The sequence below is a fragment of the Struthio camelus genome, chromosome 27, assembly GCF_040807025.1.
Source record: "Struthio camelus isolate bStrCam1 chromosome 27, bStrCam1.hap1, whole genome shotgun sequence".
In the NCBI taxonomy this organism is placed as follows: Eukaryota; Metazoa; Chordata; class Aves; order Struthioniformes; family Struthionidae; genus Struthio; species Struthio camelus.
The window spans coordinates 7704878-7732387 of NC_090968.1; the positions used below are offsets into that span (position 1 = coordinate 7704878).

At 51.1% G+C, this 27510-nt stretch overlaps 3 protein-coding genes across 12 annotated transcripts in view; all 3 read left to right on the forward strand.

Annotated features, from left to right (window-relative positions):
* The window catches only part of GOLGA7 (golgin A7), a 227725-nt gene extending 223773 nt beyond the window's left edge, over positions 1-3952 (forward strand). For 2 of the 3 annotated variants that reach the window (XM_068920858.1, XM_068920856.1), the window contains 4 exons: positions 519-671; positions 1028-1129; positions 1293-1356; positions 2678-3952. In XM_068920858.1, coding sequence (XP_068776959.1) covers positions 519-671; positions 1028-1129; positions 1293-1340 — 303 coding nt within the window. In that variant the 3' untranslated portion in view covers positions 1341-1356; positions 2678-3952. The remainder of the gene's footprint in view (positions 1-518; positions 672-1027; positions 1130-1292; positions 1357-2677) is intronic. The other variant, XM_068920857.1, reaches the window with a different exon arrangement.
* Positions 3953-4449: 497 nt separating this feature from the next.
* Positions 4450-15667, forward strand: GINS4 (GINS complex subunit 4). 7 transcript variants are annotated; one of them, XR_011136507.1, is made up of 9 exons: positions 4450-4609; positions 4751-4837; positions 5178-5291; positions 5797-5894; positions 6244-6332; positions 6727-6817; positions 6929-7035; positions 13902-14125; positions 14200-15667. XR_011136507.1 is itself a non-coding variant. In XM_068921027.1 (8 exons), the coding sequence occupies exons 1-7, from the start codon at positions 4496-4498 to the stop codon at positions 7023-7025; spliced, it is 690 nt and encodes a 229-aa protein (XP_068777128.1). In that variant the 5' UTR covers positions 4450-4495; the 3' UTR covers positions 7026-7035; positions 7853-7969. The 7 variants fall into 7 exon arrangements, 5 of the variants coding, with proteins under 5 accessions (XP_068777128.1, XP_009680397.2, XP_009680382.1 ...); XR_011136508.1 differs by having other exon boundaries at positions 4469-4609; positions 6929-7028; XM_068921027.1 differs by lacking the exons at positions 13902-14125; positions 14200-15667 and adding an exon at positions 7853-7969.
* Positions 15668-15768: 101 nt separating this feature from the next.
* Positions 15769-26299, forward strand: GPAT4 (glycerol-3-phosphate acyltransferase 4). Of its 2 annotated transcripts, none has more exons than XM_068921029.1 (14): positions 15769-15868; positions 18077-18525; positions 18613-18981; positions 21757-21826; positions 22188-22485; positions 22670-22744; positions 23191-23280; positions 23399-23492; positions 23979-24094; positions 24317-24372; positions 24714-24799; positions 25020-25148; positions 25230-25309; positions 25920-26299. In XM_068921029.1, the coding sequence occupies exons 3-14, from the start codon at positions 18817-18819 to the stop codon at positions 26026-26028; spliced, it is 1368 nt and encodes a 455-aa protein (XP_068777130.1). In that variant the 5' UTR covers positions 15769-15868; positions 18077-18525; positions 18613-18816; the 3' UTR covers positions 26029-26299. The 2 variants fall into 2 exon arrangements, with proteins under 2 accessions (XP_068777130.1, XP_068777129.1); XM_068921028.1 differs by having other exon boundaries at positions 15792-15868; positions 23979-24103.
* The last annotated feature ends 1211 nt before the right edge of the window (positions 26300-27510 follow it).

Consider the following 27510-nt stretch of genomic DNA (forward strand, 5'->3'; position numbering starts at 1 on the left):
CCACTCCTTGATAATGCCTTTTCTTTTTCTCACTGTCCTTTTCTTCTTTTCTACTTTTTTCTGTTGGTTTAGTTGAGGGCTTATTTGAGCAGCACTGTAGAAGCCCCAAGGAATTACTGGTATCAGGAATTAGCTTTGTTAATCCATTCACATAATGCTCTTTTTTTTAATCTAGTAGATATCTCTGCCTGTGGATTTCTTTCTTTTTTTTTTTTTTAAGTGAATTGCCCTTTGGTTTAGTTAGTTGTTACTCCTAATTTCTTTGTGTTCAGACTGTTTTGGAATTCAGACTTGATCTAATCGCTTAGCGGATATTTACCAAAGAACTGCAGGTCTGTAATTCAAGGTGTCCTTCAAACTTTGGCTCTAAACGTATTACCTGTTTTAGATGTTTGTAGGTGACGCTACTGACAAAGTGTGGAAGTGCACGTGAGCAATAAATGAAGGTAGATATCTGATGATATCTGTGAGTTCTGAAGTGTGCAGGGCATGACTGTTAAATTTGACTTCTTCTGCAGATTGATAGGCAGCAGTTTGAAGAGACCGTCCGAACACTGAATAACCTTTATGCAGAAGCTGAAAAACTTGGAGGCCAGTCTTACCTTGAAGGGTGTCTAGCCTGTTTGACTGCCTATACTATCTTCTTGTGCATGGAAACACATTATGAAAAGGTAAGTCTACCTTACTGCTTGGAAGGCAGTGTATTCCATAGATTTCAGTTAAGGATTTGTTTCCTGGTAGATTTTCTGTGACTTGTACCATTCTTGTACAATTCCATATAGACACCAGAGCTTACTACAGAGTGACTTTACATATAGGCAAGCCTCTTGATAGATATCTAGTCAAACTGAGTGTTGACTTGTGCTTTAAATTCCAGAAGAATCATGTAACTTCTATCTGTAATGAAAACTGGCATTGTGACGTTAGGGTCCCCTAACGTTGTTATATTTGTGATAAAGCTGGGGCTCTGACTCTAATGCAGTAAAAACTGGTTAAGAAACTGACCTCTATGCTGTTCTATTATCAGGTTCTAAAGAAAATTGCCAAGTTCATTCAGGAACAGAATGAGAAGATCTATGCTCCTCAGGGCCTCCTTCTGACAGACCCTATTGAAAGAGGATTAAGAGTTGTATCCTTTAGTGGTTTCTTAGATTGTCTGCTGGTTTGTCCGTCTATGAAACGCTGACGTTTTATCTCAGTTAGAAGGGCATTCTGTAGTTCTAATGTCTTGCTTCTGGTTTTGTTTTCATAATCTTTTTATAGTATGTTTCCCTAACGGCCTTTCTCTGCAGATTGAAATTACCATTTATGAAGACAGAGGTATGAGCAGTGGAAGATAAAACTGTGGAGTCTAAGGTATTATTCACTTTATATTACATGTCAATCTAAACCCGTTCCTATACGCTCAGAGGGATAGACTGTCTTGCTGAGGGAGAATGTGTATGCAACCACTGCATGTAATCAAAGGCGTTTAACATAAATCTTGTGTGGATTAGATTTTCAGATACCGGTTGAAGATGTAAAAATAGCAATAATTAGCAGTATCCCACTGAATAATAGTGAAGTTCAGATGATACTAGATTTAATGAAATACAGGTCTTGATTGTGTAAATACATATAAATCTAACTTGTGCTGTGTAGTGTCAAAAATTGTTCTCTCACTTGTAGAGCCATGAGTCTTGATTCTGAAGTTTCTCTGTCATAAGATTGCTCAGAACCTTAAGCCTTCCCTTTAAAAGCAGACTTTAAAATAGGTTGCTTTTGGATCTCAGAACAGATTTCAGGCTAATCGCATAAGATATTCAGAAATAATCAGGAAAAATAATTGATGTTTTTCCTGTACTGCTGTCAAAGATGCAGTTTTCCCCATCAAATTATTTTTCGGAAGTACATGGGGCTTGGATCTCTTGTAAAAGCTTCTATGTTTCAAGCACATGTAGTCAACCCCATGACCATAGCATGTTAAGGATCCCCTTGAATTTGCCTAGAAGTCAATATGATTAGCTCCAGAATCCTGACGAATCAGTGTAATTGCATGTTACCTTGGTGCCAAGTAGATAGAACGTTGCATTCTGTATACTGTTGAATGGCAGCTTTTCTGTTCTAGAAGGGGCTGAACAATGAACAAGCATTGCCAGGGATAGTGTTTTGGTTTCATATGCCAGGTGATGGGATTATTCCAATCTTTTGAGCTCTGAAGCATTTGAGAAGATATTACATAACCATTACAGAATATTTTACCTGCTGGCCTGAGTCTCAGGGATATAGCATACCAGAAGCCAAATCTTACATAGCCTGAAGGAAAAATGCGACTAACTGTACTTAATAAGCTCATTTTGAAAAGCTGAAACTTGAACTGGCACCTTTGTTTTAGGTACTCTGCGTGTCCTGGGATGGTGATAGTCTAGGTTGTTGGCAGCGTGTGCTGGAAATATTTGTAAGTGTTTATGCCTGTTGTGCAGAAAGGAACACAGAAACAAAGGGCTTCGTTTACTGTTGGACAAATGAAATCCAGAGTACTGGCTTCTGTTCCTGTTACTTTTATCATAGCATATGTTATCCCTACCTTTCCTGATGCACACCTTCTGAGAGAACAGATTATGGCTATGTAAAGGTTTGTGTGTGGCTTTTTTTTTTTTCCAGTTATTTCTAATACTATGAAACTCTTATTTTCTAGCAGATAACTTGGCAACGGACTCACCGTATCAAAGCTCCCCTACCTCCTACTTTAGAGCATCATTCCTCTCTCTGCTGCCAGATCCACAGTGCCATCTACTACAAGGACTAACTTCCTAAAACTCTACTCCACGTGGGGTGACCTCCTAACTGGTCAGCATCCATTTTTGGGCCCGCTTTTAAGCGATGGGATCATTTTAGTTTTTGAAGAAAAACTGGTAAAGCTGCTTACTCCGCTGAAAGAGATTGGGCACTTAGCCCAAAAGAAGCCTAGTTTTAGACCCGAGTGCAGCGCTGTTCCTCCATAGTTCTTGAGTCTTTCTGTTCATCATTCGGGCTTTGGAAAGCTACAAGTCAGTGTTGGTGTTTTCCAGGAACAAGGCCTTCCCTCCACTCCAGTACTGGAGTGATGTGCAGTGCCTCTGGCTGGCAAGAAGTGACTCAAGGCACTGAGAATGTTAAGTTTCCTGTGCTGAATCTCATAAAAACTAAAAGGCAAAGTGTCTCTTGTTTTAATGCTTTTGTTCTTCCTAGAAGAGGGAGAAATAGCTAGAGTTTAATACTGGGTGCTTTGCTACTACTGTATCTGTGCTGTTATTGCATCTGTCTATGCTCGTCAGAAGAGAAGGTCTATTTTTTCATTCATGAAACAGTAAGTACAATAAAATGGATGCTGAACCAATGAACGTAATAATCCCTACCCTAAAATTAATATGTGAAATGTAAAGCTGTTTCTTTATGGATTTATTACATATAATTTATAGGAAAATGTTGATTTGACAACTTGTTAGATGTTGTGTAAGATGGTTTCCTCACTCTAGCTGCTGGCAAACTGTTGAAAAGTAGAGCTGTGCATTATTTAGTATCTCCCATGCATAGACGTTTCTCAGCAATACCTGCAAATGTAAACTTCCCACAAACCAAGTTGGCTTAGTATTTTCTGTTGTATCCTTCTCATTTATCAAACTAAGGATGTCTTGGTTTAGGTTCTAAGAGCCATTGTCAAATAGCGGAAGGAATTCAAGAATTGTGAAAATGAGGGGAAAAGCGTGGAATAGATGGAGTGTTTTGGCTTTTGGTGATTCTGTAGGTGCTAATACTGGATCTGAAATTCCAGGCTTACTACTCAGCCACTTTTTTTTTTTTTTGAGATTTGTTTAACGTTTTAATTGTATGAAACTTGTTTTTTCTAAAACTGTAACAGTGTTTGCCTTTCACATCTGTTGCAATACTTGCAGAAGTACCAATGGACTAGTAAATTTTTTCTTAAACTGTGTCTGTGTCGTACCTGAGAGCACTGCCTTGCATTAAGTAGCCACATTGTTGAGCTTTGGCATTTACCTGAACAAACATAACTTCAACATCAACTGTCCTGGACAGGACACTAATTAAGCAAGCACTATTTCAGCTAGACTTAAGAGTTTATAGGGTATCTTTGTATGTAAAACACAGTGTGTGACACGCGCGTGTGAAGCTCGGCCGCTGTGTAACACAGGTTTCCCTCTCTTGGCAAAGGAGCGGGTGCTCGCGCCGACCCTGCTTCCTCCCTGTCCCATGGCAGGAAAGGGAGGTGGTTTCTGAGATGTGTTTATGTCTTTCCGCCTTTACTGTTTTAAGAAACTCTTCACAGCTCCGGACTGTGCTATTTCCTTCCGCGCGGAGCTCCATCCCACGGCCGCCATGTTGTTGCGGGGGCCTGCGCCGTGGGCAGAGGCGGGCGGGCGGCGCGCCTGCGCACTGGGGGAGCGGCGGGGGAGGCGCGCGCCTGCGCACTGGGGGAGCGGCGGGGGAGGCGCATGCGCGCGGCGCTTGGCGGGAGATGGCGGCGGCGGCGGGCGGTGAGGGGTCGGAGCCGGCGCCGGACTCGGCCTCGGACGGGGGCAGCGAGGAGCTGGTGCTCACCCCGGCGCAGCTCATCCGCAGCCTGGAGCAGGTGGCGCGGCGAGGGCGGGCTAGACGCGGCGCTGTGGGGGAGTGGGGGGCCTGAGCCTGAGGCCGGGCATAGAGCAGGAGCGATCTCGGCCCCCGCTTACAGCGTGACCGTCCCCCTCCCTCCCCCCCCCCCCCCCCCCAGGCCTGGCTGAATGAGAAGTTTGCCCCGGAGCTGCTGGAGAGCAAACCTGAGATCGTCGAGTGTGTCGTGGAGCAGCTGGACCACATGGTAGGCTTTGCTGGGCCGCAGTGGCGGGACGGGCCGGGTGTGGCGCCGCAGTTACCTGGCACCTGCCGGCACAGCAGGTGCGTGCCAGGCTCCCTCTGGGATTGCCAGGCTCGTCTGCTCCTCTGTCCCTGAGGGAAGGCTGTTCTGAGCCAATTCTGAGAGCAGCTCACAAAGAGAGGGTTGGGAGATGTGATAGAGGTCCAGGGGACCGGTGCTTTGTGTTGCTAAAAGCAGCTGCGGTCTGTTTCTGTGGGCCCTGCGTACAGAAAAGAAACATTTCTCTGTGTTTCTTGTTGTTGGGCATTTGAACAATTTAATTTTTCTTTGCCTTTCCTTGCAGGAGGCAAACCTGAAACGAGCAAAGAAAGGAGACTTGAAGGTCAGCATCCACCACATGGAGATTGAAAGGATCCGTTACGTGCTCAGCAGCTATTTGCGGTGTAGGCTTGTGAAGGTAATGCTTGCTGTGCTGCAGTAGGGAGGAAGAGGGGTGCTTCAAAAGTGATTTTCTTACCCATGCCATGCCTCCTGCTTCAGCAAATTAAAGCTTAGTTAAACACCCTTAGTAAAACTCAGTTAAAGTGCTCTCTCTTTCTGTCTTCTTAAGCACGACTCACGGGACCTCCTTGTTCTATTGTGATCAAGGAGGATCATGGTATTGGCATGAGTGTTTTGTGACCTCATGTAGACATAGGCCCAGGTTGGCACAGCTGAACTCGTGCATGTTCTGCCTGGGTCCTGCCACATACACGCATGCCCACGCAGCTTAGGCACCTTAGCGGACCATATCGTTATTATTTCAGAGGCATGTATTTGGGCAGGCCTGAGGCTGCTGTATGCACCTGTGCAATGATAGATCACTTCTTTTAGGGGAAGCTTCTGGCTGAGGAGAGAGGATTCTAGGCACTGACTGCTAGGAAAGCTCTGTTTCAGTCTTTGGGGTTTTGTTCTGATGTCAGATTGAGAAGTTTTTCCCTCACGTCCTGGAGAAGGAGAAGTCTCGAGCAGAAGGGGAGCCTTCCATTCTGTCACCAGAGGAGTTTGCTTTTGCTAAAGAGTGAGTAGATTTTGAATGTATCCCCCTTCCTTTGCACAGGTTGTAGAACTCCCCCTTATGTTATGCTGAATAGCATACAAAGTTGCAGTAAGAATCAGGGGCTTCACCAGGAGCTTTCCTTATGATCAAGGAAAGAGTCGAAGTGGAAAAAAAAAAAAAAAAAAAAAAACCTTTCTGCTTAGTCTCTATCATGCCTGGCTTCTGGACCAGTTGTGAGGCAAGCCATTAGGCTGGTCTTTGGCCATGCCTGTAAGGCCAGGAGGTGTTGCTTGCTGGTATTCTAAGTCAATATTCTACCAGCAAATTTGTTTTTGATTAAACCAATAGTTGTTCCAATTATATGTTTCAGGTACATGGCAAACACAGAGACTTACCTGAAAAACGTGGCCCTAAAACATATGCCGCCTAACCTGCAGAAAGTGTCTCTCCTAAAATCAGGTGAGTACATCCAAACTCCAGGGTAACTGGAAAATTGCAGCAGCAGCTGTGTGGGGAATGCTCTTGGGACTGTGAAGTGTAAGTATTGGTCCTTCAGCTGGCACTTAGTAGAAGGACACACAATGTAGTGACAGTATCACATCATTGCTCTGCTGCGTGGTACATGACTTGGTGCTGCTGTCCCTTGGTGCTTCTGTCAGAGGTTCACGTTGGCCGCCGCCATTTGGCGTCATCTCATGTTGGAGCAGCATGCGCTGCATCTGATCGGAAGCCTCTAATGTTCCCTTTACTGGCCACGAGTTTGTTGTTCCTAGCACCCTTTTGTTAGCTCAGAGTCCTGCAGGGGAGCATACATGAATGCTGAGTGTGTGCTCTGAATCCATTGCTTCTGCAGTTCCAAAGCCCAACCTGGACTCCTTTGTATTCCTGAGGGTGTTAGAGAGGCAGGAGAACATCCTGGTTGAGCCAGAGACTGATGAACAGAGGTAGGTTGGTCCTTCCCTGTGCAGTGCACTTGCATAAGTTGGTTTCTGCAAAACTAGTGTAGGTAAAGTGAAAAAGAAGCAGCAGCTTCAGTCCACATCTGTCTCTTGCAGGGAGTACACAATTGACCTGGAGGAGGGCTCCCAGCATCTGATCCGTTACAAAACCATTGCCCCGCTGGTGGCCTCGGGAGCAGTCCAGCTCATCTGAGGGGTGTGTGGTAAGGACCTCGGTGACTCCACGATGGCGGCCGGCCGCGGCTGCGACCCCGCTGCCGTGCCGTGAGCCGCCGAGGCCGCGGCGGGCCCGCTTCGGCGGAGGCGGTGCGGCGCGGAGGCCGGGAGGGGGCAGCACCCGCCGGCGCCCCGCGCGGCCGGCAGGTGGCGCCGTGGCGGCGGAGCGGGGCCGGCAGGAGGCCGCCGCCGCCGCCTCCCGGGGCCGCCCCAGACCCCTCGCGCCCGGCACAAGCGGCGCCCGGTCCCGTTTCTGCGCCGCGGGAAGGGACCGGGGCCGTGGGGCCCGCTTGGGGCAGCGGCCCCTAAGTGATGTGGCTGTGGGGGTTGGTGCTGGACAAGGCAGCGGGGAGTGTTCACAGGTGTATCCTAGAAAGCATGCAAATAAACCTGCAGAGCATCTTTTCCTCTGTTAATGCAGAGGGGCTCTTTACCCCTATGCTTAATCAGACTCTTGATGGTTTATGACATGCCTGGAATACAGCCAAACTCCTTTATTTTTTTGCGTGGGCAGCCTGTGTCACAGCACTCCCTTGGAGTCCCGGGGGAAGACAAATGCAGATACTGTCTCTCCAGCTCTCAGGCTGGTTTGCCAGCAGATGTGGACAGAGCACATCTCTCCACAGAGGCAAATACAGCCCTTATAAACAGCAGAGTGTTCTCTGTTTTGGCCTACAGTTGTGTGCGTTCATTTCTGCCCCAGTTTAGCGCTGTCCTTTAAATCAGGCTATCAGGTGGGAACTGTGACAGAAGGGTGTGCTATGTAAACTCCACCTTCCCCCCTCAGCTTTGATCTTGTCACAGGGGCTGTGCGATTTTGGATGTTGTGCAAGTGCCCAATTGCTCTGAGGTGAATTGGCGTGTACTTCAGCACCACCTTTTCCACACGATGCATTGAGCAAAAAAACACCATATGTGAAGGTATTTGCTTGCAGAGCAAATCTTGATTCTCACACAAAGAGCAGGAAGGATTGGGAGCAAGTTAAGGATGGAAACTGCAGCTCAGGTAGAGCAAAGAAAATGCCATGGGCAAGCAGAGGAGAGCCACAGGGCCATCTGTGGGTTGCTTAGCACTACCTTATTACCTGCAGCGCGAAGGGAGGGGGTGGAGAGCTTACCAAGCATGTTCCTTTCGTGCTTCTGACAATATCAGTTGGGAGGTAACCATGAGCTTTGGAATTCAGGATTTCTCCTTGCCTTTGGTGTTTCCCTTGAAGGATTGTTATGCAGGCCAAACAGCAAACTTGTCCTCCCTGGGGGAAAGCTTCTGCCTTTGGGGTAGGAAGGACTTGCAGGCTGCACGAACTGTATTCTGCCTGTCCAGTTAAGCTGAGCAGCCTGTGTCTCAGTGTGAATACAGTTGTGTCAGTGCAACACCTTCTAATATGGCTGGAGAGGATTTATGCTGCTTTGTCCTGGCATTTTGGCACTAATAGAACTGTCCTGGTAAAACATCCATCGTTAACTGTTACAAGTATTTTAGATCTGTCTGCAGAGTAGGCCTGGCTCTGGGGTTGCTTCCTGAACCTTGTGCTGAAAGTAGTATTTCTTGCCCTGGGCTGAGGAGCGAGTGCTTCTGGAAGCCACAGGCAGCTCTTTTCTCTGATCAGGTTGTGAATGTTGCAGTCACGATCAAAGCTTTGAAAATGTCAGACAGCATTTGCAGGCTCAGCCTAAACCTCCTCTTAACAAGAGCACCTAGTTCAGGCTCAGGGTGTTTGTGCCAGAGCCATGGGGTCTTCATATGACCCCATCTGAAATTCATGTCTCAAGCGGCTGTTCTCCTACATGCGCAGATTTGGATAAAGCCCACACCAGAGCAGATCCTGTTGCACTGAGGGTTTAAGTGTTGTTTCACCTCTTGAAATTTTGCATGTTTGTCAAGTCCAGCTGGGGGGGGGGGGGGGGGTCAGAGGCCTTCCTGCTTTTCTGGCCTCTTACCTGCTTCTTCAGACTGACTGGCTTCAGGAAGATTGTGCCACCATTACAGCTAATCTTCAAGCTCAAGGCTGACTCTCTGGTTGAACTCCAGAGCAAGTAGGGCCCTTGATGCAGGGTGGTATGCATGAATCAGCACCTGGGCACTGTCTGGGAGAGTTCTGAGGAATGTTGTCAGCTTGTGGGTGCCTTTGTGCTGTTTAGAGAGGTATTGGAGCACGAGGTTGACAGAGCTTTCCCAGAGCAGTCTCTTGCTGCAGTATGAGAGGAACAGATTTGCTTCCCTCTCTGTGCTTTGTGCATTATTCATGTCCCTTACCATGAGGCCAGGGCTGTATTTGAGTTCTGCAGCAGAGCATTCAGCTACATGTGCAGAGAGACTTGAGCCAATAGGACAGATGCAGTGACAAGTCAGAGGGAATATTCTGGAAAGCCTCAGTGGGTAGCTGTCTGGATACTTTTTTTTTTTTTAAAACAGCGGCAGCCAGTTTCACTAAACTGAAACAACCATAAACATGAGCACAGAAGAAAGCCACTTTCTGCTCTGCATGTTCTGAAAACCATCCTATCTCAGAGCATGGTGTTGCATTACAGCCTCTGATTGCATTTGTGAGGGTAGCAAACTGTGAAGCCCCCTTCTGCTGGAGCTGGTTTAAAAAAAAGGCTGCATTGAAGATGATTCCTAAGGTTTCTAAGACTTTCCTTTGAAGTGGCTGTGAGTGGTTCTTGCTAATATCAGGATACTGGACTGGATGGCAAGAGGGACAAGCGATTCCTTTACGTTAGTCACACAGAGAAAAAGCTCCTTCTGCCCTGCTGACCTGTGCACGCCTCTCAGGGTGCCCCTTGCTGCCTCAGCCCAGTGCCTGTCAGGTGCATGGGCAGGCTGTGGTTCATCTTCCTTCAGGGCAGGGTCTTCCCTATATCATACTCTGTATGAGGAACAGCCTGGTGCTCCTCTGACATGCTCCCCTTTCTCTGCCAGGTGGGGGGAGGCAGGGGGTGACGCAGTGTGTCATGTAGTGTGAGTGGCTTTGCGTGTGGTGTGGTTTATAGTGTTCCTAATGAATCCATTTAGGTAAAGAAGATTCTTTTAAGTATAGACGTTAAGAGGAAGCTGAGTTTAATCCTTGGGAATCAGTAGCACATACCTCTGCACAGCCCCCAAGAAAGGCTGGTAGACCATGCTCTGCCCATACCTATAGCCTCCCCCTCCCAGGCAGCTTCACAAAGGTGACTGTATCTCCCAGCCAAAGTCATTGTTAATCTGCTGCTGCAGAAATGCGCTATAGAAGAGCTGCTTGGAGAATGCCTATGCGGCATGTCTGGCAGACTTTCTCCTTGGCCCCATTTAGTTTTACTGAACAATTGTCCAGACAGCTTACTGTCTGCCCTATGGCTGCATCTCGCGTGTCAGCAGCAATGTGAGCCAAAGGAGCCCCTGTGTACTGTCCTGGAAGCTGAATCTTTGCCAGATCTGATTCTTCTCAGAACAGCCTCAGTACAGAGCTCCCCCTCTGGGGCCTTCAATGACAACATCGTCACAGGCTGTGCAGGATGAAGGGAGTGGGCACTTTGCATCAGAACTAGTTTCAATGAGATTTTTGGAAGTAGTTATTAGAGAGGCTTGGATATATGCCGAAATGAGTGAGGCAAGTGTTCAGATTAGGCAGACCTGAAAATCTCACTGTCTGCTCTTTGTGTCCTTCCATGGCTAAATCCCTGGACACCTCTGGGGTTGGGTATTGTCTCACTGCTAGCACGGTGCATCCGTTTCTCTGTCTGTGTTGGGAGAAGGAGAAGGGTCTACCACTTTGTCAAGGAAGGGTTGCTTCTGGCATGTACTTTTAGACAGAGGGGATTACCCAGCGGTCCATCCACCCTAATCTGTGCCTCTGGAAGAGAATGCACAGAGTGGCAGCAGCTTTTCCAGCTTATTTTGGGTCTGCTGTAGGAGTTGGGCTGAAATATATCCCCTGTTCTCTGCTCCCTCTAAGGCAGAGAGGGCTTGGGCTTATTGAGTGATTAGCTCTCAAGGCAAAGTAGGAGGATGGCGAAAGAGGTCACACGGAGGGCACCGATGGTGAGCTGTGATTTCCCAGCCTCCAGCCTGCACTGGATCTGCTCTCCTCAGAGTGCAGGAAAAAAGATGGTGCAAGTGCTATGGTTGCTAGGAAGCCTGCTTCACTGCTGTGTTGACTCCCCCAAGCCACTGAAGCGGAAGACATGTCATATCAGTCGGAGAGGATGTGATGAACGGATGGTTCTCAGAAAGCAACAGTCAGACCTCAGCCAGTTTCAGCAACTGAGCCAATTGCTGCTGAAAATTGACTCATCACCTTTTGCGTTGTATGGTGCTGGAGGGTATCTACACTTGTGAGCATGGGCAGTTCCTCTAGTATGGAATCCATCACTGCAGTGCACAGGGGGACCATCTTCCCTTGGCACCCAGGAGTGTGTGAAATGTGGAGTGTGGAAAACCTATCCCTGGCATTTTTATGTGGATTTTTCTCTTCTGCTGCCGCATTTAACCTTGGGTGTAGGCTGTTGTGCTTCTGGGTGGCAGGGTCTTGCTCGGAACTGAGGAATGTCTGTATTAGGGCTGGTATCGAGGGAGTTTTTCCTCTGAAAAGTCCTGTATAGCAAAACCAATTGAAAGGTGTTTTTGTTTATATTTTCCTGGTTTGAAATAGCTTGTATTTCATTGAGGATGATTATTCCTTAGTAGGTAGGAATAACTACCTGCACAAAGTCACAGTGGGAAACAATTGGAAATTCTGCCAGAAAAGGTTTAAGTATTCAGAAGCAGACAATGTGTGAGACCATGAGCAAGAGCCTTTAGTTCAGAGAAAAGGGGGTCAGTTTGCTGTCATGACCCTGGGAGCTGTCGTTTGGGTTTGTAACTTAGGTAATTCCCGCTGCGCTTAAGTCTTGTAGGGGTGAGTATGCTGTGGCTGATCCTCCAGCTGAACTCTGTGGAAGGATGTGACACTGACTAGTTTCCCAACTGCATCTGCCCAAAGCTGGCCTCAGGAAAGGGGAAGTGCTGCTTCTAGCTCAGGCCTTAGCGCAGTCACCGGCCAAGGTTTCAGCTCAAGGCTTCTCCATCTACATATGAGGTGCATGCTGGCAGCAGAAGGTCTGGCCTGGGTATGGACTTAATAGGCCCAATAGGGGTATCTGGGCTGCTGATGTTGGCCGGGCTGGGCAGCCACAGAGCACTAACCAACAATAGATGCCATCCAGCTCCTGCAGTCCCAGGTGGACAAGCATGTCTGGCTCCTGCTTACCCACAGAGCTCTGTGGTGCTTCTCTCCAGGCAGGAGCGTCTGACCAGCGATGACCTGAATGCCACAAGTGCTTCTAGGGGATGGTACAGCATGTCAGCTTTGGCTTTGTTGCTTCTTTTTGTATAGTATTTGCTGACTGAGGCCAGAACTGAACTGCAAACTTCTGCCAACTGAGCACTGAGTTCATGCTCACTTCTCCTGGCCGTCCTGAGAGATGTGTTTTGCATTGTGTTGAAGACATTTAGACACAGCGGCGATGGAAAGCCATGTATAAATATTGATAGATAGGTTGTGTCATGCGCTGATGAAGATCTGTGCTGTCAGCAGGAAAAATCAGGTCTGCTTAACATAAATAGCTAGACAGCTCTGGAGAGATTAGCAGGTAGTACAGGGCAGGGGTGATCTGATTTAGGTGACAGTCTTTTCTGTCAAGGAGTCACATGTAAGCTGAACAGTGAAGGTGATTTTGAGTATGAATGTCAGGGACACCGCACTCTTGCCTACTCAGGTATAACGGAATTTCTTTTTCGGAAAGGAACCAGGGACAAAAGTTGAGTTAGACTCCCTTTGGTATAGGATGAGTCTGGAGTCTGGGATTATCTTCATGCTTAGACACTCTGGAGTAGCTGTCTTAGAACAAGCACCTGAAGAGAAAGAGATACATAAAAACGCCTCAGACCTCCCATCACAAAGGACAGTGTGAGAAAGCACTTTTGTCTTCTTCCCATAGCTTCCCCTGGGCATTGATAGTTTGGTAAATGTTTGGGGGTTTTTTTGTAAAAGTATGTAAGTTGTTCTGGCGTAAGGAGCTTTTTCTGTGCTCCAGCTCTTCTTAGCCAATTCATAGCTGAGTTCAGCAGTAAAAGCTGGGAACTCCTCTCCTCACACTGAGGATAAGAAGGCTGCAGCCAAGAGAGCTACCCCCAGTGCTGTTCGGGGGAGCATGATAAGGGCCTGTAGGACCTGGCAGAGGATGGTCCTCCTGCGCGCGGGGTGCTGGGCAGGCATGAGGAGACCTGGTGTTGCCACCAGTGCTCAGCACAGCTGGCAAAGTCCTGTGTATTTCTGTGCTCAGTGCCCCCTGTCCAGTCCGGGTCGGTCCAACCTGTATTAATCAGCCTGAGAGGGTGCTGCTTCGCGACAGGGCTTGGAAGGGCTGCGCCCTTTCCCCGGCGTTTCGGGAGGTGCAGGGCCCTTTCCAGTGAGGAGGAGGGGGCGCGGGGCCGGCCGGCCGGGGGAGCTGCACCGCGCAGCGTGGGGCGGGGTGGGGCGGGAGGGCGGACAGCCCCGGGCCCCCATTGGCCGCGGGGCCCCGCGGGGGCGTGTCGTCAGCGTCGATTGGCTGCCTCGGGGGTGTCGCGGCCGCGGGTGCTCCCACGGCTCCATTGAGGGTGCGGAGCTGCCGGGAGCGGGACAGGACAGGACAGGACGGGACAGGAGCGATGAGCTGCGGCGAGTGAGTGCGGGGCTGGGGTGGGGGGAGAGGAGGGGGTGCTCTTCGCTTTCGCGGGGTGCTCGCGGCAGGCCAGGGATGCTACTGGCAGCCACGGCTTCAAGCTGGAGTCCCTGCTCTGCCTGGCAGCCTAGGGCACCACTGCCTGACCTCCCCCCCCCATTGCCTCTAGGCTTTTCCAGGTGTTCAGCGCGCGGGCCATCGCCCCCCCAGCCATGCCCGTGGACCTGGCCATGAGGCTCTGTCTGAGCCACTCACCTCCCATCCGCAAGTTGCTGAACTCCTATGAGGAGCTGCGGGGCAGCCGAGGATGCAAACCCCTCCGCTCCTGTCTCAACCAGAAGCTGAGTGCAGAACCAGAGCCCGAGCGGCGAGATAGCACCAAGAGCTCCAAAGGTCAGAAGAAGAAGAGGGTGGTGTTTGCTGACATGAAGGGGCTCTCACTGACTGCTGTCCGCTTCTTCTCAAAGATTGAGGAGGATCTGTGTGATCTGCAACATGCCCTGTCTGACCTCGCCTGCTTCCGGCCCAGGCTGCGGGACCCACGTCCGCAGGTGTGCAGGTATGTGCTGGACTTCTCACAGCCCTCTGCGGACTACGTGGCTTTCCGCAGCCGCCTACACAGCAACCTAGTCTGCCTGGAGAACTGTCTGATCCAGGACCGTGCCCTGTCAGGGACAGTGAAGGTCAGAAACATCGAGTACGAGAAGAAAGTGATGGTCCGCATCACCTTCGATGGCTGGAGGAGCTTCCGGGATGTCTCCTGCCAATACATGCACAGCACATACGGCTCAGCCGACACAGACACCTTCTCCTTTGAGCTTACCCTGCCCAAGCCATCCAACTACCACAGAGCCACAGAGTTCTGCATCTCCTTTCAGTGCAGGCAGGCAACCCACTGGGACAACAATCACGGGAGGAACTACAAGATCTGCCATGTGGGCATGATCTGCTCACCCTCCCATCCTGCAAAGAGTGCCAATGGGGCCAAGGGGCATCTCGGCACCTCTCGGGCTGCAGCCCTCGTCCTTTCTCATCTGCAGACCTGGCGGCACTCAGAGACCCAGGGTCCTTATTGGTAGGATAGTAGTGTATTGGGGAGCGTAAATTTCCTCCATGTTCCTGCCTTGGTACAAGGGTCTTTGGGGAGGGGTTCAGCTGCAGAAGATGCTGTTTGCTATTTTGCTAACTCTTCCACATCTCTGACCTGCTGCTGTACAAGCAGCTACAGGTCTTCACGGAAGCTTCTTCAATGCTGGTTCCTGCCTTAGAGGCTGGAAACTGCTGCTTGTTGTTATTCCTGTTTCTAGGTTCTCAAGGCAAAAAGCTACTGTGAGAGCAGGAGAGGGACAGAAGGAAGGTGCTATGGCCCATGTACCACATCTCTGTTTAGAAGCTGCTTAGGGTGAGAACCAGCCACATGGAACAGTGCAAGTCAAAGGTGCGGCCCAAGTGCCTTGTGTAGGAAAGATGTTTAGGAGAAAGGGCGTACCCCCTCCTGCTGTGCCTGGGGTCTTAAAGCAGAGCATAAGGCTCCCAAGCTGCACCTAAGGCAACAGCAGGGGTCTTGGGCAGGAGCTGTGCCTGCTTTGCAGCATGAGCGACTAGCTCCAGTGTCATTCCAGCTTCCCTGGGAAAGGGCTCAGTGTAGGGGGACAAGTCCTAGTTGCAGGTTCTCCAAGCCGCGGTCCCTGGGAAGGGGCAGCCGGTGGGTTTTTAGTCTTGCAGATGACTGAATGCATAGGCCAGGCTGCTGGCCAGCAGATTCCCAGGCCGGGCACTGCAGCAGGACTCAGCGGCTCGGCCGGCTTCGCGGGCGGCCCTACCAGCTCTTTGCTGCAGCCTGCTGCCGGCAGCGTGTGTGCCGCCGGGGGCGGGGGACGCCGACGGCTGGTAGAGACTGTAACGGACGGCTAATAAAGTCGAGTTGTTGCGTGACTCCTGCCTCCGCCTCTGCTGCCGGGGCCGGGGAGGCGGGGCGGGGCGGGGCGGGGCGGGGCGGGCAGGGCCGGCGGCGGGCGGGGCGGGGCGGCGTGCGCGGCCCCGCGGGCGGCGCGCTGACGTCGGCGCACGCGGCACGGCGGCGGCGCGCACGGCACGTGGCGGGGCGGAGCCGGCGCCCGGCGGCAGTGGCGGCAGGTGAGTGTGAGGCTCGGCCCGGCCGCGCCGCTCCCTCCTCCCTCCTCCCTCCCTCCTCCCTCCCGGCCGCGCCCGGGGCCTCCGGAGCCCTCCCGCCGCGACCGGCCACCGGCGGGGGCGCGTCGGCCCGGCCCGGCCCGGCCCGGCCCGGCCCGGCCGCAGACCGTTAACCGGCGGCCGCCTCAGGGAGCGCGCGCCCCCCCCCCGCTCGCTGCGGTCCGCGCCTAGCGGCAGCGGCACCGGCCCCCCCCCGGCTCTGCCGTGCCGTCCGGCCCCCCGGCCGCAGGGAGCGCCCCCCCCGCCGCCACGGCGCAGCCCGGCCCGGGCCCGGGCCCTGCTGCGGGGCCTTCCCGGCGGCCCGCGCCGCCGCGGCGCTCCTCGGGCGGCGGAAGCTGAGTCACCGCCGCGGCTGCCGCCTTCCCCCTGCGTGTCACCCGGCGCCTCCCGGCCCCGGCCCCTCCGCTCTGCTCTCCCCCCGGACGCGTCGGCTCCTGCTCCGGCCCCTGAGCGAAGCGCTGAGGGCCGAAGGCTGCGGGGCTGCTGCCCTGGCCGCCCGACCCGCTGCGCCCACGGGCCGCTCTCCGCTGCCGCGTGCTGCTGTTCTCCGTGAATAAAGTCGAGAGAATAACGTTCGCCTCGCCGGCTCCCAGCCAGGCCTTGCTGCGGCTCGCGTGAGGCTCAGCCCTGGGTGTACTGTTATGCATATCTGGTGGTTTGGGTGGAAGGATTTCTTCCAAGGTTGCTGGTGCTGCTGAACCAGAAACTGGAACCTAGGGGCGGTAGATTGCCGGGGGCAGCCTCTGCTGGGTGTGATGGCCCTGCTGTTTAGGCTGTGGCTCCACCAGGAGGACTCCCACCTCCACGCAGGCGAGTTACACTGGTGATGCTGGCCAGAAATCCAGGCAGCTGGTGCGCATCGTAGCCTTGTCCTGGCTGGAGCTAGCAGGGGCTGAAGCCAGCAGGTAGAGCTGATTAGACTGGCCCAGGGTTCATCACACCTTGCCCCTGGCCATGCATGCTGCTGGCACGTGGCTTGCCCTGATAGGCCACAACTGAGTGATACAGTGAGGGAATGCATTAATTGAGTTCCTTTTAGCACACTCAGGTGCCAGCTCAAACGGCTGGTCTGACCAGTTAGTTTGGGGGCATGAGTCTTGGCTTGGGTGCATGAGAGGTCTGGCATGATGGGCAGCTGCCTGTTCAGCTACAGAGAACAGAAGCTGCTTCTTCCAGGAGATAGTTTATACAAGCTTGCATGTTTCTTTGAAGCCCTAGTGATGTCTTAGCATTATCAGAATAATGGTGCTGAGCCAGCAGCTGGAACAACCCATGCAGAGTTGCTAAGGACTCTTCCCAGCCTCTCACCACTGCTCTTACGCTCACGTCAAGTACATATTGAGGCCTGCCCCGGGGTGACACTCGTGCCTTTCATAGTCCTGTGAAGGTGGTATCCGGAGAGAAGTCTCCCCTTAGCAGACTTAGCTCTTTTTACTAGTCTCAGTTGGCTCTGTGCTCTAGTATGTGTACCTGTGCTGCTGGGGGTATCCACCCCCAGAAGAGGCAAAGTGCTAGGCTTTTGACCTTTGGTTAGTCTCTGTGCCCAGACAAGTTCTAGTTTGGCTAATCATAAGCAGTAATTCTCCCCTTGGGCTAACTTCCTGTCATGAACTGTTTATAAAGCTGCCCTCTGTTAACCAGCTGGTGAACCGCACCCAGGAGATGTGTGTACAGTGGCAGAGGAAATGATTCCTACCCAGGAATCTGGGTACTGTAGCTAGTTCAGTGCTTTTGGATTCCTCTGAAATGAGAGAGAATCGATAAGATCTTTGTCATTAGGAAAGGTTTTCTGACACTCCATTGGCTCCTCTCCTGTTCTCGGGACCTCATTAGAGAGGCTGTCAACATCTTCCCTATAAGGGTTGTTCTGGACAAGTCTGCTCAATCCGAGTTGTGGATCTGGGATGAAAACAGGGCATGTGGCGGCAGGGGGCTGATTCCCAAGGCTCTAACAGTGCAAGAGAGTAGCTGGAGTGACAGCCCAAGTCTGCTGTGTTCCAGGAGCTGCTCAGTAAGTGACGTGTCCTCAGCCTGAGCACTGTCTTCCTGGTTTCAGAGCCCACTGTCCCTGGCCTCCTGCCACCATCTCTTGAGTTGACGTCTCCTCGAGTTGTGTGACTTGCCTGACGTTGGTTTTTCTTTCCAACCCAGGGCTGGGTGGCATGTGAGTGCCTCTTCTGCCAAGAAGCCAACTTGCTGTTTGAAGAGCTCTCCAGGGACACAGGCTTCATTTGTGTCTGTTACGATCGTTCAGCGTGAGTGGATGCCAGGGGGCCTCTGGAATTAACCTTGTACAGGCGTCATGAGAGGATCTGCGCCAGTGCCTGTGTCCTCGTGGAAAAAACAATAATAGCTCCACATACGGTAGGCTCCTGGAAGTGCCAACTCCCTAGATCTCCTCCAATGCAGGCTCAGGGATGGACTCCACCTTGTCCCCGTGAAGAGACTCTGCATGCTCTCAGTAGCCAGAAGGGAAATCTCCTACCAGCTTCTTCACAAGCTGCTCCACAGCAGGACCTGTTCAGCAACGCCTCAGGAGACTACCCATTCAGACAGTTGTTTTGCTACAGTACCCACTGCAAACCCACGGAGGAACCTAGGTATATGTTCCATCTTTCCTGAGCTCTTCAGCCCAAGCTGTCTGAACTCACCTGGGCTCCTGACAGTCTGTTTGCTTGTCTTCCCAGCCACTTTTCCTGATCCTGTTGCGTTCCCTCCCTCGCAGAGCCCCAAAAGGATGTGAACTTTGGAATGGGGTCTGTGAGCAGCTGCAGACTCAGTGCATGTGTGAGACTATTGCTGAATAACAGGAGGACTGGTTAATCACTGCGGGCAGCCTTCCCCTCTGGCTGCAGGGTTGCAGGGCACCAGCCTTGCCTGGGCCCTTCACCATGTTCCTCCTGCTCCCTTTTGACAGCCTGGTTGTTAACCTGTTGGGGATTTCCTTAACTGTCCTCTTCACTCTGCTTCTGGTTTTCATCATTGTGCCAGCAATTTTTGGAGTCTCCTTTGGCATCCGCAAGGTTTACATGAAAACATTATTAAAGATTTTTCAGGTAAGTCATGTTTTCAGAATTTGCTGTGTTGGAGGCATGTTTATGTCAGGCACAGTCAAGCTAGCAAGAGAGGCTTTTGCCCCTCAGCAGAGCATTCTAGACACTGGGGTGGGAGGTTGGTTTATTGGTGGCATGTGGTGGGGCTGGCAATTGCTAGATGACCTTTTGCAGTCATCTCAGCTAATGCAGTTTACTAGACCTCTGTTCATGGGCTGTTTTTTTTCCCTGTAGTTAAACTGTTAAGACTGCGAGTAGTCTAGTAGGATAGTGCGGATCTCTTGCAAGAGGCAGGTGCTTGGATGGGTTAATATTCCAGGCAAGGCAGAGTGCTATAACAGTTTGATATGGAAAGAAGCCAAGAGGAGTGTAGGGCATGGATGGGGAAGGACAAGGCTGCAGTCAGTGGGCTGCTTATCTTTAATACATGTTTGGATGAAGCAAAAGCAGTAGGCAAGTCAGGACTTTCTGTGCTCTGGGCTGCAAGCCCTGAATGCTCTGTGGCCAGAACCCAGGCCTCTCAATATCTTTTTATCGCAGAGTGCTGTCTGCTTATCTGCTGAGTCCAGCAGCCATTTCTGGACCTGCAGCCCTCTGAGGACAACCAGCAGCCCTCACTGCCCCTCTTGGCACAGAGAAGCCAAGTAGAATTTTCCAAGTTGGGGTCGTGCTGTTCCCTTGCCTACCTTTGGCAGACTGACTTTCTGGGCTGTCTCACAGCCAACACCACTACTTGAGTCAAGTCTCTGGTGAGACCAAACTCCCAATAGATGATACCTATACCACCCCACCCTGACAGCCCAAGGGAAAGGAAAAGAGGTACCCTGTACTTATTAGGGAAGTTTCACACTTTTAGATGTAGAATTCAAATTGCTAAAAATTATGTGGTACAGTTGTTGTTGTTTGAACAGGACTGGTCTTCCCAGGGAGTATCTCTGTGCTGGCTGGCTTGGGAAGGCAGCCCTGGAGCTCACAATGTTCAGCTCTTTAAACTCTGATTTCTCCCAAAAGCATGAGGTATGAACGGAAAGACCCAGGGCTTAGTGAGGTGCTCCATTAACAGAGATGTCTGATGACCTGACTTCAAATTTAGTGGCTGAACGAGAAGAAAAAAGTTAAAAAGAAGTTTGCTCTATCTGAAATTTTTTTCTTCTTTTAAGTCAGTTCAGGAACATTTAATCTCAGCACATATTTTGATGCTTAATTTTGAAACTATTTTTCTGAAATTGCTTTGAAATCTGTTTCAGCTTTTATCAAAGAATCTTTGTGGTGGGAGAGAAGGGCACTCTGGCAGCACCGCTCAAAGATTTGGTGCAAAATTCAGGCATTAGAATTAGTTATCAGAACTGGGAATGGTTCTGAATGGTTCCCCCTTTTGGGGGAAGAGTTACTCACTCAACAGATTTTCCTGGCTCTGGAGACCAATGTTGCGAGTCTAGCCCAGAGGAGCAGCGCTTTGAGTCTGGCAAGTTGTGGGACGCAGGCCAGAACCGCTGCGTCTGGAGTTGCATCCACACATGTGTTGATGGTGAGGAAGACCTATCTAGTGCTTCCCAGGTGGGAGTCTAGGCCTTTTGCTACCACAATCATGATAGGGACTTGCTGGGAATGTGAGCAACACCTCTATAGGCTGCCCAACTTCTGTTAGGTCAGAGCACCTCTTCTGACGTCTCCTGCTGGGATGGCAGGATCTGGACAATCTTTTGCAATCCTGCAGTGCCTTCTGCTGGCAGAGGAGGCTGCTAGATGAGCTGCATTCCCACAGCACTATCTCCTTATCTGATGCTGGAATGGGTTGAGCTGGGGATGCCAGGAGTTCCCAGCAGCCAGTAGCCCTTCCCCTGATGGAGAAGCTAGCCTGGAGCAATAAGCATGTTGTGCACAAGTCATCCTTTGGAAACTTGTTTTTCCAGGCCTGTGTAATGCAGAAGAGTGTGACAGTGAGATGGTTACTTGGAGGGCAGGCAGGACGACTGGCTAGAAATTCAGACTACATTTTTTGCTGCTGCCCTTGAGAAGCAGCTGAAAGAGGAGAGATTTCTGTGAATAATAGGTAGTCTGGGCATGGGGTTTGGCAGTCTGAGGGTGCCCCTTGCTCCTGTTTTGGACTCACTGCTGTGCTGAGGAGCAGCAGCACCTGTTAGCTGAATCAGGGGAAGGAAGGATCCCATCCCCTCACGAGATCAGCCTAATGTTTTTAGCAGCAGCCTGAAAACACAGTCTCTGATTTGAGCTTGGAAAAAATGAGAGTTGGAAAACAGTGCCAGTCCCATGATCTGCTCCCTGAGCTGTGATGCATACAACCCCCGCAGGAGCACATGCAGGTTACAAGGTCCATCTGGAGGCTGTCCAGTGGCACCCACATTTCAGGTGCAACAGAGCCTACAGGACGCAGAGGCTGCAGAAAACACTGCTATGCCATCTCATCATTATGCACACTTCCACCCTCTAGCTCTGATTTCTTCCCTTTGAGACTCTGAGAAAGTGTGCAAACCATGGCTTTCCTAGCCCTGTGCTGGCCACCTGCCCATCAGTCATCTTATCCCACTGTAGACAGGAGTCAGTGGTAAAACTGTTTCCCAGCTTATTCTCTGCTTCCACATTATTCAATTCTCTGTTCGTTACTTGCTCTTTCAGTTCTGTTTGTAAGCCTCCTGCTCTAGTCCCATCTTCTCCCCTTACCTGTGGTCATCCCTGGAAGCTGCCTGTAAAGAAGGGGTTGTATGAGGTGGGACTGCAGGCCTTGAGAGTCCTGCTTACTGTGTGCGTCTCTTGCAGTGGGCAACGCTGAGAATAGAGCGTGGTGCCAAGGAGAAGAACCATCCGTTATACAAACCCTATGTCAACGGTAAGATCCTGCCCACGAGAGTGCTAGCTATCCTCGTGCTTAGGTGCATGTGAAGGTGCAAGATTCTTTATGGGAGGTGAGGTAAATGGGATGTCTCTGAGCAGTTGATGTGTTCTGGGAAGCTCTTTTCATGTGGATAGATAGGAGGGAACTATGGAAAGGTCCATTTCATGAGGAAGGTGAGGGAAGCACCCAGGGAGTGCCTTATCTCTGGATTGGTGGAAGGGACTGGTTTATGCCTGTCTGGACTGGAGAAAGGTAGGGGGCCCTATGGGAGGGCAAGGGGTAAGGGTCCTGGCTCATAGCTTTCTCTGGGTGGGCAAGTCACACTTTGCTCAGAGCTGCCTGTGGCATGTTGCAGGTATCATTGCAAAGGAGCCTACGTCACTGGAAGAGGAGATCAAGGAGATCCGCCGGAGTGGCAGTGGCAAAGCCCTGGACACACCTGAGTTTGAGCTCTCAGATATCTTCTACTTCTGCCGCAAAGGCATCGAGACCATCATGGATGATGAAGTGACCAAGAGGTTTTCAGCTGAAGAGCTGGAGTCCTGGAACCTCCTCAGCAGGACCAACTACAACTTCCAGTATATCAGCCTGCGCCTCACTGTACTCTGGGGACTAGGCATGCTCATCCGCTACTGTTTCCTTCTGCCCCTCAGGTGAGTGCTGCTGCAGGAACCTGCCTGCTGAGACTGTGCTGTCAGCCCGTTCCCACCGCAGCGAGGGAACAGCTAGTCTCCAAGCACCACTGATCCTGTTCAGTATGATCAGGCGAGGCAGGCTGCTTGATAAGTAGGGCCTGTGGCCTGGATTTGCTAGCATGTAACTTTGCTCTTTCTGCAGGATAGCCCTGGCCTTTACTGGCATCAGTTTGTTGGTGACTGGTACTACAGTGGTGGGATATTTGCCAAATGGAAGGTGAGTTGGTCTTTGAGGGAAGAGGGGACAGAGCAGCCCCCCTGTGGGACAGAGCCGTTTGAAAGCTGATAATCTTGAAGTTTTCCTGCAAAGGCCTGGCTATTCTGCCTGCTGCAGACAAGGAAAAGGCAGGTGGTCCTGGCTTCTGTCGCCTCGCTGGAACAGAAGCCCTTTAATTTTAAACAAAGGGCCTAAAAGTGAGCACTATGCCCCTGGCAGAGCTCTCAGCCCTGAGCTCTAAAAGGAAGAAAAAGAGCAAAATTTGCCTCTCATGAGTTAAGAATCAGTGGTCACAAGCTGACAGCAAAACCCAGCACAGGAAGTGTTTATATGGGAGTGATGCGAAGTTAAAGCTGGATCTCGTTGCCTGAGGTGGCTGGTCTGAGTGGCACCATTACAGGGGGCTTATGGAACAGGGGCATGATGTTCTCTGTCCTGGGCTGCAGGTGTAAGGAGTTCCTGAGCAAGCATGTCCACCTGATGTGTTACCGGATCTGTGTGCGTGCCCTCACAGCCATCATCACCTACCATGACCGGTAAGGAGGCACTGTCTGCTGCAGAATATCCCTCACCGCTAGCTGCTCCATGCTGTGGCTCTCACAGGCCTCACACTTCATTCCCCTGTCCTCATCTGTACCTTTGTTTTACATTTAGAGAAAACAGACCCCGAAACGGAGGTATCTGCGTAGCCAATCACACATCCCCCATTGATGTGATCATCCTAGCCAGCGATGGCTACTATGCGATGGTAAGGTCTGCGCCTCAGCCACAGCTCTGCCTGCCAAGGCCCTGCCCTATGTATAGTTGGAGCAGCAGTTGTATTGCATGGGTCGAGGAGTGGGCAGCAAGAGGCTTTTGAGCTGCAGAACTGCCTTACATGACATTGCAGGGCTGCCTCAGACCCTATGCACACATACCCTGCTGTGTGCAACTTGCCGGCAAGTTTGGCCTGGGACACAGAGCACCAAGGGTCTCTGGACACTGCTTTGCAAGTAGAGTTCGGGCCTTTGCTGTCCATGGGAGGGCAGAGCACTTCCTCAGCTTGGCATCCTTTAATGTGGAAAGCACTGGGGCTTGCTACATCTGTCCTTCCAGTCAGAGGCTGGGACTTTTCCTCTCAGCCTTACCAGGGCAGGGATGGAAAGTGGAGCTCAACTTGGCTGTGAAGCCAGGAGCTGCCTTGGCCTTCATGTGTCCTCAAGTCTTGTAACCTGTCTCTTCTTGCCCTGTTCAGGTGGGCCAGATCCATGGAGGGCTCATGGGTGTGATACAGAGAGCTATGGTGAAAGCTTGCCCCCACGTCTGGTTTGAACGCTCTGAGGTCAGAGATCGTCACCTCGTCGCCAAAAGGTGTGACAGGTGCTGGCTGCAGCAGGAGGGCTGAAGGCCAGGGAGGAGGTGGGGCTGCCCAATTCCCTTGGGTGAGGAAACTGCCTCCCCTTGTGGCTGTTGGGAGGTTTTGGCAGTGTTACACCCAGTGTTGCACCCAGTTAGTCTGCCCTGACTGCAGGCTGAGGGACTGCATGCTGCATGCATGAGCACTGTGCTAATCAGTGACTCTCTCCTGTTTAGGCTGACAGAGCATGTCCAGGACAAGAGTAAACTGCCTATTCTTATCTTCCCTGAAGGTGAGTTGTGGAGTAAGGCTAAACAAACAGCTGGTGGAGAGGGCATGTTGAGGCAGCTCCTAGTCTGTATTGCTTCTCTTCTTATTCAGCCAAGGGCCTTGAGACCCTTCGCTGAGGCAAAGGGGATATAGCATCTTTAGAGCTGACTGAACCCAGAATGTGGGACTCAGATATATAATGTCTTAGTGATGTTACGTATGCCATGCAAGCCGCAGGGAACACGGTTTGGAGTGAGCAGGGGAGGTGCTGGGTGCCTGTGGCCTTAGCCCTTAAGCATATAGCTTAGACTCTTGAACTGACTTGGAAAGGGAAGTTGAGGAGATTGTGCTCACCTCTTACAGGAACCTGCATCAACAACACATCTGTGATGATGTTCAAGAAAGGAAGCTTTGAAATTGGAGCCACAGTTTATCCTGTAGCCATTAAGGTATGAGAAGGCAAATATTCTTACAGCAGTAGTAGTTCTGTGTATGAGAGCTGAATCTTGGGTGCTCAGTCTTGGCATGGCTGGGTTAATGGTCTGGACCGAGGGCATGGGGGGGCTGAGGTCACTCTGTGTAGTGCTCTTGGGGGGAGGGGGTGGAACTTGGAGCCTCAGGGAGGGTGTGCACATCACCCAAGCCTCATGAGCTCTCCTGTCTCTGAAGTATGACCCACAGTTTGGAGATGCCTTTTGGAACAGCAGCAAATATGGCATGGTGACCTACCTCCTTAGGATGATGACCAGCTGGGCCATTGTCTGCAGTGTCTGGTACTTGCCCCCAATGACCAGGCAGGTAAGTAAGCTGGACCTGGCCTGTCTGAGCTGCTGCCTGTTTCTCCCTTTGCTTCTGCTGAAGAGTGTTATCCTCCCACAGCCTGAAGAGGACGCTGTCCAGTTTGCCAATCGAGTGAAATCAGCTATTGCCAGGCAGGGAGGCCTTGTGGATCTGCTCTGGTAAGTCCAAGTCGGCTTTTCTCTACCTGGTAACAGGCTTCCTTGTTCCTGAGTCCCAGCATGTGCTTGTGTGCTGCAGTGCTAAGTTTGTGTCTTGCTTGTGGGGAAATGAAGCTATATCTTGCCTGTGACCTCCAGAACTGCTGTTCTATAAAGTTGGGACCCAAGTTTTTGATTCTGCTGTGTGTGTTGGGCAGCAGGGCCTCATTCTGTGATCCCAGCTTGCACTGGGATGCCCTGATTCTGACTCAGTGCTGCTCAGCAAAACCGGCTGAGCTTGAAACCTCCCTTTTCAGACACTGACATCTTCAGGGCCTGGGCGGTAGAGGGACTCTGCAAGCAGCATCCAGTTAACTGTATTGGAGCTCCCACCTCTGACAGTGGGGCCATGTTGAGCAAAGCGTGGGGCCGTGGGTGTGCCTTCGGGCAGAGCAAGGTGTGAAAGTAACTCCCCTTAGGGATGACCTGTCTGCAGTGAGCCCTGGCAGCCTGAGGTACAAACACAGCTGTTCAGGTGTCGTGGGAGCTCCAGCCCGCTCTGAGCGACCCCAGCAGAAGTTTCACACAGTGCTTGCCCATAGCTCCTGTGATGATATGACTCTTTCCCCAGGGATGGAGGTCTGAAGAGGGAGAAGGTGAAAGACACGTTTAAGGAGGAACAACAGAAACTCTACAGCAAAATGATTGTAGGCAACCATGAAGACCGGAGCCGCTCCTGAGCCCTCTGCCTTCAGCACTGTTACTGGACCTGGCCAGAGTCCTCGCCTCCAGTGCTGGCCAGCGCTTGTCTGGAGCAGCTCTGTATCTTTGGACTGTGGCTACACTGGAGCTGCTCGGACTTTCTCCTTCATTCTCTGACTTTTTCCCGGAGGCACTATTGCTGCCTGGAGTCTTTAGGCCCTGGGCAGCTCTTGGCAAAGATGCCTTCTTGTTACTGTTACAGTGAAGCCTCTTGCAGGGGCAATATTAAATGAAACACTTATGATGTCATATGCTTCTATATGGTGTTTACAGGCCCAGTGGGAGGGCTGGTGTGTTGATTATTGTGTGTGTCAGTCACAAGTCTCTCAGGGCACAGAAAATGGTGAGCTGTGCTGACATAAGCTGCCTTGACAACCAAGGGAGTCTTGATGAGCCTATGCCTCTCATGTGTGCAGCATAAAACTCTTGGGAGCAGTATGTGGTCTCTCAGGTCATTTCCAGCTTTATTTCCACAAGGATAAGTTTTTCCTCTTCCTTCTGCTGTCCTCCTGTCCTGTCCTGTCCTGACCTAGCCCATTGCTTCTCTAGCATGAGAGTAACAGCCTTTTTGCTGGAGGTCCTCAAGCAGTGAGGATCGTTCTCTTTGAAGCCTTCCTCTATCTCCTGGAACTGCAGGTTGCTAGGCAGCTGTCACAGGTGTGCAAGAATTTTGACAAATTCATAAGCACCATAGTGGGAGCCCAGGATAGGTAGGAGAGACTGAGACTCCATAGCGGTGCTGGGAGATTCCCTTCCAAATGTCTCCAGAGGAAGACAATGGGATCTGGCCTTGTTAGTCACCAACGTGCACATGTGTAACCTGAGCTTGTTGTGAGGAAGCTGAAATCTTGTGCTAGAGGTGGTACTCCTTTCCCTTTGAGCCCTATACGTATATTATCCAGTAAAACACCTTGGCATTTGCACGTTCATCCTGTGTACTTTCCAATTACCCTTATGTTCTTACCAACTTTTACACTTCCGTTAGGTCTTCTGCTTGCTCTTACAAGCAAATGCTGTTTAACTGCTTCCTGCAGAAGCTGTAAGGCACTGTTCACCTGCTTGCCTTTGCTAGAACCACAGAGGAGGCAATGTTTGATAAACGTCTCCTGTGCACCCCCAACTGTAGTTTGTTGGGAGAAGGCATCAGCTAACTGCCAAGGGTAGGACCACTCTCCTGTATAAGTGTCCTTAAATCTGAATCTTTCTATACAAGCTCCTGACATGGATTCGAGGTAGTCTCCTTTCTGCTTGTTTCAATTCCAGTAAAACACCATTATATCAAGAGAGAGAGAGAAAAGAAAGCAAGAGAGAGAAAGAGACCAAAAACTTGCCCTAGCCTTTCCCGAAAGACATAACCACACTCACTCAGTTCCATTATTCAGTTCTGTGCAGCCTCCCCACTTCATGTTGTTGATGGCTTCAAAAACCTTCATTTGGGTCAGTTAGGGCAGCGTTAGTAG

What these genes read in the sequence shown, in the direction of transcription:
- GPAT4 (XM_068921028.1), top strand. Translation starts at nt 18,817, where the DNA reads ATGTTCCTCCTGCTCCCTTTTGACAGCCTGGTTGTTAACCTGTTGGGG. An exon ending in CATTATTAAAGATTTTTCAG is followed by an intron (nt 18,982 to 21,756) that starts GTAAGTCATGTT and finishes CGTCTCTTGCAG; the next exon opens with TGGGCAACGCTGAGAATAGA. An exon ending in TTTATCCTGTAGCCATTAAG is followed by an intron (nt 24,800 to 25,019) that starts GTATGAGAAGGC and finishes CTGTCTCTGAAG; the next exon opens with TATGACCCACAGTTTGGAGA.